General features: G+C 36.7%; 1 protein-coding gene across 1 annotated transcript in view; it reads right to left on the bottom strand.

The window, feature by feature from the left end:
* Nucleotides 1-5,420: 5,420 nt before the first annotated feature.
* Nucleotides 5,421-14,154, bottom strand: part of LOC114476032 (rap guanine nucleotide exchange factor 6-like) — a 124,215-nt gene continuing 115,481 nt past the window's right edge. The window contains exons 21-23 of the mRNA XM_028467274.1: nucleotides 11,780-12,321; nucleotides 10,682-11,005; nucleotides 5,421-9,357 (exon numbers count right to left, since the gene is read on the bottom strand). Of these exons, the coding sequence (XP_028323075.1) occupies nucleotides 9,335-9,357; nucleotides 10,682-11,005; nucleotides 11,780-12,321 (889 nt within the window). The 3' untranslated portion in view covers nucleotides 5,421-9,334. The remainder of the gene's footprint in view (nucleotides 9,358-10,681; nucleotides 11,006-11,779; nucleotides 12,322-14,154) is intronic.

Raw genomic sequence — 14,154 nt, 5'->3', positions numbered from 1 at the left:
TGAGACTATTTAGTTTGTTTGGATTACGTCTTTATATGTGAATTGAATTGAAATAAATTTACTACCATTGTTGGTATTTTGCATTGTATTCTTGTATATCTGAACTTACTGAATATTAGTTAGTCAGTTTGTTAGTTTTTTTCCTATTTCCTGGTACTAATCGTGTATTTCCAGCAGTGTAAACAGACAGGAGAATATGATGAAAATAGTATGATTAAGAAATGGGATTAAATAAGTCTTTTTTAGGCAGACATTATTGCAATTATAAGTGTACATGTATCTATATATTATTTTATATATTGTTTTTCTCTGTTGGAGTTTTCTTGTTCCTTTGTTTGTTTGTTTGTTTGTTTGTTTGTTTGTTTGTTTGTTTTCTTCTCCCTGCTCGAAAAATAAATAAATAATGAAATGAATGAAGTTTGGTTTAAAAATAAAAATATTTTATACAACTCAATATTAATTTTGGCTCCAACCTTATTAATTTATTTATTTATCTATTTTTTTATATAATGTGTTTGTTTGTTTGGGTTGTTTATATATATATATATATATATATATATATATATATATATATATATATATATATATATATATATATATATATATATATATATATATTCTATATTCTGTATTTATATATTATTTCAACCCTGCTTGCTGCTGGAAATTACATTTTTCTTTCCCAATGGATTCATAAAGTCGATCTAATCTAATCTAATTTTGAAATATAGATATTTAAAGACAGTTGCACATTTTTCCACATTTTATAAAGACTTAAATGTTCATAAATAATGTTTAGATTGTCCAATCTAAACCCCAAAATGTTCCAAAATATTGTTTTGTTTTTATTTTTTTTAATTTGAGTGACCTCTGAATATTTTTGGTTGTATTTTGTATTTTCTGTTAAGTTCCTGATTGTTGGTGTTGTTTACTGTGATTTGATCCGTTTTTGTATTTATTGTTCATGTTAATTTATTTATTTATCAAGTCGAGTTTATCATCTTAAAAAGATGGATATTGACGTTGCTGATCCTTTGCATTCTAAGTATAGACGATCTATAAATACAACAAATGCACTGCATTCTTGTCAGAATATTTGATTATTCTAGAAGTTCATGGTGAGATCAGGCACTGCTGTTGGACAAGAAGGCCCGGTTTGTCGTCATCACCATAATTCCTACATGAAGATACCAACAGTGGATTATTTATGGTCTAATTTATTTATTTATTTTTAATATTTATTACTATTATTATTATTATTACTATATGTTAAATAATGACAGGGAATCAAACCTGTCCCACATACTGTAGATGGGAGCTTACAACTGTTATTAGACCTTACGTATCCTTAAAATAATGGACCAGCTCATGTAGCAAATCTCCTTTAAAACTACTCACACCAATTATTTTCTCTTACAGCCGACGCAGAGCATTAATAGGTATTGATCAGGAATGGGCGGAGCTTCACGACATCAACTGATGCAAGCTGCTGCTCCATTGTCAACAAATCTTCAGGCCAACTGAGTAAAATCCGACAGTTTTACAGAGCGCACTAAAGGGCCACAGCAGTAGTTAAAGCCCACTGATATAAATCCCGTCTGCCAGGTGCTGTGGAAAAGAGATAATGAGCGCTGTTTAATTTCCCTTTCAGAGCTCATAATGTTGACGCTATAAAGGGAAATTTATTTCTGCTTCTTTTCAACTGTCCATGATTTAGCAGGTACCCAATTTATATTAGGAACAAGAACCTCAAAACATGTTTTGATGAACAAAGGCTGCGTAGGGTGACTCAGCATCTTCTGTTTGAGCCATTCTAATAGTTAAAGGTGATCTATTGCTATCCAACAGTAGGAAATAATACGAGTTTACCATGATTTCATCTGCAGCATTGAACACTCGCAGAGGCAGACCTATACATCTGTGCTTACTGACGTCTGAAATCAGCCCCAAAAAATTAAAGGTGCAGTCTGCAACTCTTATAAAAGTGACTTTTTGTCATATTTTCTAAAGCTGTCACTATGTAAGGACAGCTTTACATCAGACTAGTAGTTTGTGTGAAAAAAAAAAAAAAAAAAAAAAAAACAGACTCATTGAGCCCCGCCCCCTGCTGCTCCTGCAGCCTTTGGCAGATTGCCAGAATGCACCACGACCGAGCAAAAAGAACCAATCAGAGCCAGGATTGTGTTTGATGGACTGTCTGACAGCTGTTGCTCACAGGCCCCGCCCCTTTCCTGGAGCTAGAGTGCCGTCTTTTTTACACTGTATAGTCTGGAGGAGTAGAAGATGGAATTGGGGACTTTTCTGCTTGAAAGGTAATTTCTGCTGCTTGATTTACATTATGTTTGATTTGTAATTGTTACACTGGAACTCTAGTGCATATGTTGTTCGTGTGCGCGCAGCAGCCTCCGTGTGAGCTGATGTAAGTGACACTGTGTTGTTGCTGCTGCTGCTGGATTGGTGTGTGCACATTGAGAGAGAGAGAAGCGCTGAGATGGCTACTTCTTATCAAATTGCATGAACAGTAAAGCACGTGTATCTAATAACTAGTATAATAATAATGAGTTTTCAAACAAACAATAAATCAAATAAATAAAATGCCATAAAAGAACAGAGGACAGCACAACATCAGCAAACATACTCATTTTCCTAATGGTGTTGTACATTCAACATGTTCATTCTTTTGCGTCGCTCAAACAAACTAACACACAAAACCAAATAACAGGCAAACAAAAACAATCAAAGTGAGAGGAAAAAAAAGAAAATAAAATACCTAAAAACAACCAAATTAAACATTTTTCTTGTGTTGGTTTTTGTCATTTTTACAACTTTCTCCAGCTCTGCAGCATTGAATAAAATCCTCAAAGATAAAAATTTACTTTTGTAATGTTTTGTAAAAACAAGATAAAAGGTTAATGAATCAAACTGAAATTAGAAATGTGATTTAAACGTATTGTATAGAACAGGAATTCTCAGCTGGTCTCAGCCTGGGGCCCACATTTTGCCACAGTCATTTAATCACAACCCACTGTTTTTAGAATTCAACCAACCAAATTTAGTTTTTGAAAAATAGCTCTTGAAAACACACATATATATATATATACAGTATATCCAATATTTTTTAAATATATAATTTCCTGTGCAACATGCAGTTCACAGCATGCCTGTCAAAAAAAAAAAGTTTTTTTTCAAAATAAAAGTCAAATCCAACATGAGAGACATTAAGTGTTTATGTATTTTTGACCAGCTGCTGGCGACCCACCCAGTATAGGTCAGCGACCCACTTTTGGGTCCCGAGCCACCAGGTGAGAATGGCTGGTATAGAATGAACCTAAACTCACATCCACAGGAGCTGCACTATGCGTCCCTTATTTTCATTTGGACATGAATAAAGCTGTGTGTGTGTGTGTGTGTGTGTGTGTGTGTGTGTGTGTGTGTGTGTCAGTGTCACACACTTCTTCTTGTTTGACTTTGAAGTTGTGACTTTAGGAGCAGAAGCAGGGGGGCATGAATGGATGTCTCCCGGGATATATATATATATACACACACACACACACACACACACACACACACACACACACACACACACACACACACACACACACACACACACACACACACACACACACACACACACACACACACACACACACACACACACACACACACACACACACACACACACACACACTTCCAGCGGGGGTCTTTGGCCCTTTTCTGATGTATATTTAAAGCTGTGTGTAATTTCACTGACTTGTTTCCGGCTAAATTGCTCTTAGAGCTGAACTTTTTCCTCACTTTCCATCCTCAGATATTCTCTCTGAAGTGCAACGAGCAGCTACTTGAAGACGCTGGTTTAACATGTCTCCATGATCCATCCGGACCTCTGCAATCCATCCCATTCTTACCACAGAACACTACAAGAATGATGTGTCTTACAAAGCAAGTTACAGTTAGCGTCATCTTCTTTATTACATACAAAATCCTAAAGTTTGGATAGGAAATCTCTGATTGCAAACACTTGCTCGGTTAATTCTTAACAATATAGATAATATTAGCAACATATCACACAATGAAGACTTCTGTTAGCATTAAAAAAGCTTTTATTAAACTAATGTCAGCATCTTATTCTATAAAGTTTTAGGATTTAAGGGAATGACATTTCAAGTGGATTAAAAAGACTTAAATATATTCTTGAATTACAACAAATAAACATGAATATAAGCAACAAGAACAACAGATGAAGTTAAGAATGTGTTCAGTCTGCCTTAGTTTCGTTCTTGCAACAACGCCTGCAGCCATCTGTGAGTAAAGCTGTGACAATAAAGACCTGCCTGTCAAGGGTGGTAAACAACTACAAAAAAAAAAAACTTTTATATTGACCCCGCGACTCAAAAAAAACAAATGAAAAAAAACAGGATCAAGCGGGTCAGAAAATGGATGAATGGAACTTTAAATTGAACTCTTTGCATCTCGTCCCAATATTTTGACGATCAGGCAGAGACACAGATAGTATATTCATTAGAGGCTAATGCGCTAAATAGATTTCTGGCGTTTAACGATCAGCTACAATTCTACGCGTGCAAACCTTTAAAATCAGCCCTCGGTGAGAGGCAATGACAGGTCGGCAGTGATGCAGAGTTCACCATACTATAGTCGATAATGGGTTAATGACACCAGAATATTATACAATATTTTTGGAAAACAATTTTGCAGTTGGAAAATCAATGCTTTTATTTGACTTGTTTGTTTGTTTCTTGGTCATTGGTGTGTACAACTCCAACTTGAACAGGTGCATATCGGCACCTACTGTACTGGAATATGTATGCTATCTACTTCAGGTTACTATTATTATATTTTTTAAATGATTTTTTTAAAAAAAAGCTAAGTAGTGTACGTTAAGTACCTTGGAGCAGTCCATCATTATTGCAAGAGTTTAACATTTAAAAAATAATCAAATCATATTATTTTCCCCACTCCTGTTACTTTCACAAAATACAATATTTATTTAACTCTGGACATACTTGAAATTTTACTCTGGATTTGACCTTTTAAACTCAACATATTGAAATATAAACAGATTGTGTGGATTTTTTCACAATACCACTGGTACTCCTGGCTATACATTTTGTGACGTTTTAATATTGCGATATCTTGGTACCTTTACGAGCTAATGTAGCACAGAACACCTTATTTTCGGAAATATGTCAACGACATCATCATTGGTTCTCAAATGAGGGTACATAGACCCAAAGGATGTCATGGAGGCTTTATTTATTTTAGAGTTATTGGAGATGGTTAAAAATTACACTTCTTTCTTTTTTTTTTTTAGAAAAATGTAAAAATTCAAAGAAAACAGGTACATCGTTATTTTTGAATGGTTTCAGTTTGTTTTTCTTGGTAGACTGTTTAGTTTTTATTTGTATTTTCAACCTAAAAACAGCTCAAAAAAAAACCGTTGTAATCCTGAGGTGACTTAGAAACAAATTCCCAGGGAATAGAATGCTGAAGAACCTCTGGTGGAAATGTTTTGGTCACATCAACGTGTTCATGTTTCTGTTGAATTCACAACACACTGACCCAGTTTGGTAAATGCACGAGACATCCATCAGACTTTAATGACCGTTTTTCTTCATCTCTCTATGTACAGTATGAATGCTAATGAGCTAAAAGACCACAATAACACACGTTAAACCGTTTTTAAGCTTAACATTTTATTCATCGTCCAAATTCTTTATCAGTAGACTCAGAGAAACAAAAGGTCCTTTTTTTTTTATTTAGTTTTTTTTCCTTTTTAAACATTCTCTTTAACAAAAATAGAACAACTATTTACAGTCACTTGTAAAAAAGACATTTAAAAAGCGTACGAGCCAAATCATGTTTGTCTTTCTAAAAGACATAAGTTACGACAGCTATACGTGTGAGACCAAAAGCAAAACTGTAACGCCACAGACATGGGGTTTAAACACACCTGTACAGGTTGTGCAGTTCACTCACCACATTGAAGCTTATTGTTGTGCATTTCTGCAGTAATGCCAGAACACATTCACATCTCTGTTATTGCATTCCAGGTAAACACGGCGACGGAATGAGTCGGGGACAGGAAGAGGAAGAAGGGGAAGAAGAAGAAAAAGGCAACGTTTATCTTATATTACAAACACTGACATGTTGTGCTCACAGTGCTGAGAGAATGAACGCGTTTTAGCCTCGAAAAAAGAACATATTTTACAAAAATGTGACAAATTGAAGAAAAACAAATGTGCACATGATCAGGATTTTTCAGGTTTTGTTATATTTTCCATATTTAAAAAGTAACTAAACCCCTGCTTTCTCCTGACCTACCACTAGGAGGGAAATTTTTAAAAAATATGCCTTGATTATGGGCGGGTCTCCTGGAGCAGTTAAGACACGCCCAGTCTATACAATAGAACCTCCAATGAACAATCTATGCTATGTTAGCTAGCTTCTCATTACACAATATCAATCTCTATTCACTCCTCTCTCAATCACAGCCCACAGGTACTCATTTTTATAAAATGGGCGGGGCTAAAAGCGCTTGTTTGTGACGCAAGATGGTCCCAAAACATCACATGACCTTGTTCTCAGCCAATAGCAAAAAACAATTGTAATAGCCTGGTTTCAACCCATAGAGGGCAGCAGGGATGGGGTCAATTATAATTGTAATTGCATAATTGTTAATTATATATAACTTTATTTCAGACACATGACTGGTCCATAAAAAAACAAAAAGTATGAATAAATAACATAGCTTACAATAAAATTCATGTAAGACTAAAATGCCAGAGTTTCCAGACATATCTATTATAATTCATTATGATTATTACGCAATTATAATTGAAATCGTAATTAAAAAAATCTGTTGCTGTTGTAATCGTAATTGAATTCAGATAATTGACTTTGTAATTGTAATTGTCATTTACAATTTATTTAAATGCAAAACTATGGAACCGTGTTACAGTTTTATGGTCTACGCATACAGGCTACCTACTGTATGTAGTAAACCATTATTAAAATGTGTTCCATACCATATTATTGTAACATAATGACTTACTTATGTTACTTACGACATGGGTCAGAACTGACCCGTTATCATAAGAGATGCTAACACAAAGCTAACACAATAGCAAGGTTACGTTTTCATGGACTTTTTCATTAAAGGCTGAGAATTTATAATTAAATGTAATTGTAATTGATTCCAGGGTAAAATAATAATTATAATTGGAAAAAAATGCTAGTCACCATAATCATAATTGAGTTGTAATTGAATATGGATAATTGTAAAACATAATTGAAATTATTTATAACAAAATATGCCAAATTGAAATACTTTGACTAAAACGTTAATAGTTGGACGGGGATCAATAAACTGAACCACTTCATACCCAAATACATTAGTATTCAGCAGGAGAAAAAAAGGTGGTTTTGGGGGGTTTAGTTACTCTTTAAGTTAATTATTTTCATTCATATTAAAGCAAACTATAGGTAGAAGAAACAATAGCTGAGCGCTAATACTGATCTGTAGTAAATACTCCGAGGAGCAAAGCTGTGCAAAAAATAAAAACCCATGATCTGTCAGTTACTGACACTCAGTCTGTGTGTACGCATACGTTTCTATGATCAATGACGGCTTAAAAAAAACTAAACAAAAAAAAAAAAAGAGTAAAAATTGTGAAATCAGTCTTAGAAGTTCAGTTAGCAGAAATATAGAGTAAAGAAAAGCCTGGGATAAAAACGATGATTAAAAAGTAAAAACTTCACTCAACTTACACACTTGAACACAGCAGCGATTACACACACACACACACACACACACACACACACAAAGAAGAAGAAGAAGAAGAAGAAACGACACAACCAGGAAGCGTGCAGAAGAATCAACAGAAATTCCTTTAAAGGAGGAGCGTTTACAGCCTCTGATCATTTCCTATGACAAAATATTCAAAAATAGCCTCCATAGAGGACTCTCTTCTCTATACACACCATCAGCTGACGTTAATCTATGGCAAAGGAACAACAAAATATATATATATATATATGTAGAAATCCATATGTATGCCTGTATATATTAGCATCAATCATTTCAAGTCTTTGTGTGGCACAAACAAAACAAAAAATAAAAAAAAAAAGCATCACAAAGCAGAAAGAGGAGAAGGTCTAAATCCAGTTACACCCCCGCAGATAAACAACTACTAATCACTTCCACATGTACACATTTGCTTCTGCTTTTCATACAAATAAATTCACTTCGAGCAACTTTCTTTAAATAGTCTACAAAATATTCTTTGAACAACAAATGGAAAGGAAAAAATTAAAGTTAAATGGAGTTATTTTTGTAATTTACACCTGAACCTGCAGCCTTTACATCAGTAAACAGTGTGTGCGTGCGTGTGTACGTGTGATAATGGTTTTCTATGCTTTGCAGGGTGTGTGATCCCACAGTGCTAATTATTTACCAACTGCTGGAATAAAAACAACAATGCGTGTTTGACTCTACGGGAAGCAGCGACGCGTTTGATCTCCAGCTCCTAGAAACAAGCTATATTACAGCGTTTATGCTACATCTAAAGAGGAAGTTTGCCGCTAACGCACCTAGCATCGTCGCGTACGAGCAGCCTGAGAGACGTCGTCGTCTTTTTTTTTTTTTCTTTCTTTTTTTTAAACTGCTCATCATTCCAACAAAAAGTGCTACAAACCAACCACACTCTTCCTCAGAGGAAGGCTAAAACATGCTGTGGGTACGGAGGACGTTTCCTGCACGAGAGTCACTTCCTGTGTGAATGCTACAGCGACATCTTAAACATAATACACTACAAAGCCAAAGCTTTATGTCTCTTTCCAATCACTCGCCTCCCAAAGCTTAAGATGCATTTTAAAAAGAAGAAGAATGAGTGTACATACATGTACAACAAAGACAGTGAATAATCCCCCAAAAACTCTGTACAACATCTTTAACATTTCAGGGTAATATTCCCACGTGGAGTGAAAGACGGAGGTACGAAGCGGTTTTATGGCATTATTGTCCCTTTGCTTCTTCATTTGTGGTATTAAAAGTTGAGATTTCATCACATCGTCCTCGTCCTGCAAACATCACAGTCACAGTTTCTTTAAAACTCCTTGTGTTTGAAAAAAAGAAGAAGAAAAGGTTTAAAAAGAGGTGAAGGTGGTCACATGACCTGATCCCAGTCGGATCAAAGTTCAAGAAGATGTTAGAGGCGTCCGGTGATGACAGGTTGATCTGTGGGGGCGGGGCTTAGAAAATGTGTGCTCTTGAGATGTCGGGATGACGACAGACTGACCCGTGTTTGAGTGTTTGTCTTCAAACCGCAGACACTTGTTCATCTGAAAAAAAGGAGATTCCAACTTTTAATGAGTTTTCTTTGAGCCTCGAGACCATTTCATTTTTTGTAAGTTAATATATTTCATGTAATTTTTTTAAATCACTAAATTATTTCAATTGTATTCATTTTATTGAAATTAAATATGGCTTACATATAATGAATAAAATTGGCTGATTTTGGATGCAAAAGCCTTTATTTTATATATATGTAAAAAGATGACGTATTATCAACCCATCAACATGTTACATTAAAAAAAGATAAATCTCAAAATTGGGATTATTGGATTGAAAATTTAATTCACTAAAACTCAATATCTTAGTGAGAAAAAAAGTTGTTTCTTTTCAGGAAAAGTGAATACTAATCAGTTTGAGAAATGGCTATTTTTAAATGACTTTGATGACCACTAGAGGGCACTCACTGATGATCAGTGACGTATTGCTGGAGTCATTTATTGTCCAGAGGACAAGGAAAATGACAAGTTTCACCCAATAAACAAATCAATAAATATTAAACTTAACTTTTCTACACAAACCTGTACACATATACATATAAACAACATTAAATAAAGCTAAAAACGACTCTAACTCCATGTTTTGTTTCTATTTGTAATCCAGTATCTCTTAATTTATTTAACCCTCCTATGATTCTTGCTGTCAATGTAACCCCATTCAATGCTTATCGTTCCAAAAAAATAATGGTTTATAGTTTTGCTTCACATTTCATGACTTTTCCCTATTTGATAGGTATGGGTACAGAGCAAAAAATTATCATAGTGATACTGCTATAGCTGTGTAAAACTGTGTGTGACCCATTTGTGACCTTACATCCCGTCTGTATTGCAATCTACACCCTTGAAAATGTTCTCTAGAAAAAGGTTTACTCTCAATGAGGTTTTGGAACAGCTCTTTCACAGTAAAAGTGACGTAGAGGACTTTGTAGTGAATAACCCCAAATGTTACAAAAAAGGAGCGACAATTAAGTAAATAAATATGTTTATGAGAGGAAGGTGGGGTTGGGGGGGTCATCAATCGCTATGGTTCATGAGTGCACCCCAAATTAGAAAAGATTTGGAAGAAATATTTTCAAGATACACTAACTCTAAAACTGAAAGTTCAACCTAATGATGGCGCTGCAGGAAAGGTCATCTCATCACCATAACCAATAGGGTTCATACTCCTGTACTCATTAATGCTGTCAGTAAATTTGAGACGATTTGGATGAAAACTATTCAAGTTAAATTCATTCTAATATAAAAGTTTGGCCTGATGGTGTTGATCATTATTAAGGGGTCATTTATGTATTCAAAACGTAATAATCTCACTCACCGTCCTCACTGTCTACCAGATCCTGGGATGCAAGGCAGATGCTGGGGGGTCTGGAGCCCCCCGTCCGTACGTCCTGATGCTGGAGATGAAGACCTCCAGCCATTCTCCGCGCTTCAGCCAGACTGCCGGACGCTCCGGGGCTCTGCAGCAGTTTGCTCCTCTGCAGGGCCACGCTGTACTCAGGAGGTTTGAGGTGTGGAGGTCTGGGGAGCCCAACTACTACTCCATCTGCCAGATCTCCCAGAGCCAGACCCTGGTAGCCTGGAGGGGTGGGAGGAGGAGCTCGGTAACGCTCGTCCTTGGTGGCGGAGGTGATACAGTACACTGAATGATGGAGGTGAGGGTTCAAAGGAAAGGAGGTGGTGGTGCAAAGTGAGAGGGGAGCGAGGGAGGAGTGGGGAACAGGAGAGAAAGTAACGTGGTGATGAGGAGGAGGGGAAGAAAACAACAGAAGAAAATGATAAAATAATAATAATAATAATAATAATATTAACAAATTAATGTGATGTTTTAGGAACACACGTGATTATAACAGGTGATAAAAAGGATGAAATAAATAAATAAATAAAAAATAAATGTGTATAACCAATGGGATGGATGGCTGTGGTGGATTCACACAACTACAATAAAATCAATACATCCGTCAATCATTTGATTTGACTCATGATAAAAAAAAATTAAAAAAACTGTGAGAAGTGCCCTAAATGCATTTATACAAACTAAAGCCTAAAGGTAAAAGGGGAGTGATGGGTAGAAGAGCCAACTAGCTTAAAATTTGAATTACATTCCATTCTATTTTTTTTTAGAATAGAGTGTAATAGAGCTTTTATTTTATTTTGAAATAAAAGCCTGAAAGATTTGTTTGTCTTGAAAATATAAACAATCGAGGGACTATTTAGTGATGTATTTGACACTAACTCTGATGCTGATGTTACTTTACTCTCTAAGTGCACACCTACATTTAATGACTTTAAATCTTGACCATTTTCAAGACTTTATGAAATTTGGATCTGGCAACATGAGCAAAAACTCTCTTTAACTTAAGACCCTACAACAACTGTATCTACTGGGAATCAAACTCGCAACTTGATCCCTCACCCATGAGGCCCTTGTCTGTGCTTGATGTCACCATTTTGTAGGCGGGGTCTGTGCTTTGCCCTTCTTCCTCATTGGTGGGCGAGGAAGGGTTCTCCGAGGTGTTTCGCCGCTTTATCGTCCCGTAATTGCCCTCGTAGGTGTCGGACAGCGAACTGGACGACGCCCAGCTCTGCCTGGACTGATTGGAAAGGTCCGAGCTGGAGTTCCTGGTGTGCTGCTTGGAGGCGTCGTCGTTGTTGGCCCATGCGGGGGTGGGGGACTCACCCTCCGCTATGGGCCTGGAGAGCTGGGAGTGCTTGAAGGAGGCCAGGTGCGTGTGCGGGAGGATGCCGTGGATCCCGTGGTCCCAGGGTCGGCAGGAGGAGGCGGGGAGGCTCTGGAAGGAATCGTGGGAGTTGGAGGAGCAGGACGTCCAGCTGCCTCGCCCGCTGTCGGCCACAGAGTCCAAAGAGGTGTGGTCGGGCGTCAGCTCCTCCGTGGAGATGGAGGAGGTGAAGGTGGAGCCTCGGGTAACGCTTCCTCGAGCCGACGATGAAGAACTACTGAAGGCGCAAAAGAAAGAAACAGTTTAAATTCAGCACATTTAAAAGTCTTCTGAACATGTAGGATGAAAAATCAACATGGGCCGTCATTTATCAACCATACATATCTTCAAATCTGAACGTACTAAGTGCGGTCGACCAAATTTACGCAAGCTTCAGTATTTCTGACGTGAGCGTACGCTACAATCAGATCTAACATCAGGTCTGAGCTCGTGTACGCAAACCTGACTGTGGATTTGTGGTTCAGCACAGCCAAATCTGACTGAGACTGAAATAAAGTATTAAACAAGTCTCAGCTGTCATTTAAGCATAAATAGACACACATTCACAGCAGATCTAAATGGAATAATAAAACAAATTCCATCGCTTCCATCGTTAATTTATTTTAATGTGATATTTATTGCCTAAAGCGTGTGGACTGCGGCTGATATAAACATCATACTCGTGTGTGTCTCCAGGATCTCTGTTGTGAATTTACTCAAAGTGCACACAGGGGGGCAGACATCACCTGCTTGGTAACTGATTCTCTTCCACAGCGTTTTAATGCCCTTCTTAAATTCCAGTTTTCACACATAAAAAACACATATTTGTTTTACTCCAGGGCATAACATGTTAACGACGATCAAATTCAGCTGCCGCATTTATCAACACCCGATCATTTGCACGCTGAGATCGGTCAAATACGAATGTTCACAAGTCACGCGTTGGTCCTGTCGTACGACCAAATGTGTATTCAGATTTTCACCCGTTTTCATGCAAGGTTGATAAATGGGGGCCAATGTGTTCCTCTAACTCAGGGGTGTCAAACTAATTTTAGTTCAGAAGCCAAATACGGAGCAGTTTGATATTAAGTGGGCTGCAGATTCTAGGCAGGAAATCAAGTTATTTCAACATTATTGTGGTCTAGTTTGCACTTTAACGTATAAACGATATATAACGTATGTAAAGCACGACAATTTTCAAGCAATAAGTGACAGGTACCAGTTCCTGCAGCATCTTCACCCAAATTTTCTTAATTATGTGACCAATTTTTATTAAATTTGGGGAACATTTGTGGAATAATGTGAGGAAATTACAAAATTTTGAAAAATTGAAAGTTCTTTCAACAATTCAAGATCTAAAATAACTGCAATTATGTGACATAACTGTGGTAAAACTGTAAACCTGCAAATATTGTGGAGTATCATTGGCTTTGTGTAAATGGAGGGGCTGAGATATCTACAACTGAATTAACTGGTCATTTATTTCATGTTTTCTCTTTCAGTTTTTACTTTTTCCTGCGGGCCAAGTTAGATCCAAGGGCTGGATTTGGCCCCCGGTCCTTAAGTTGGACATATGTGCTCTAACTCCTCCTGAATCATTCCACCTTTGGAGCATTATAGAACCCTGACACAAGCATGGGAAGTGTGTTTTAGGGGTGAAGCAAGGATATTCTAAGGGAGAGTTTTTATTTACAACCAATGAAAAGCAAAGGAAACGGTTCAAAACCTATTGAAACATTGTTCAAACTCCCCCCGCCTGATGATCCTTCATTGACACGGTTTTGTCAAGAAGCTACTCCATTAAAAAAGTAATATTCTATAAAATAAGTCAGCATTATACGACAACGCTGCTGCATCAATATAATTTCTGAAATGGCGATGACTTATTAAAAGCGTTGTCTTTATGAGGCAGAATGACTGGATTATACAGAACAGGCAAATAAACAGCAGCAGATGGTTAAAATCATTGTGTTGTTTACTCAGTCAGATTATACGGATCTATGTTTGAAAACAACACGCAGTTAACGGAGGAAGAAAGAGAAGAAGATAGCTGTAAATGTGGGCTTTTAAA

This window comes from Gouania willdenowi, chromosome 14 (assembly GCF_900634775.1).
Source record: "Gouania willdenowi chromosome 14, fGouWil2.1, whole genome shotgun sequence".
Classification (NCBI taxonomy): Eukaryota; Metazoa; Chordata; class Actinopteri; order Blenniiformes; family Gobiesocidae; genus Gouania; species Gouania willdenowi.
Note: the sequence above shows the minus strand (reverse complement) of the source record. Positions and strands in the feature narration are given on the sequence as shown.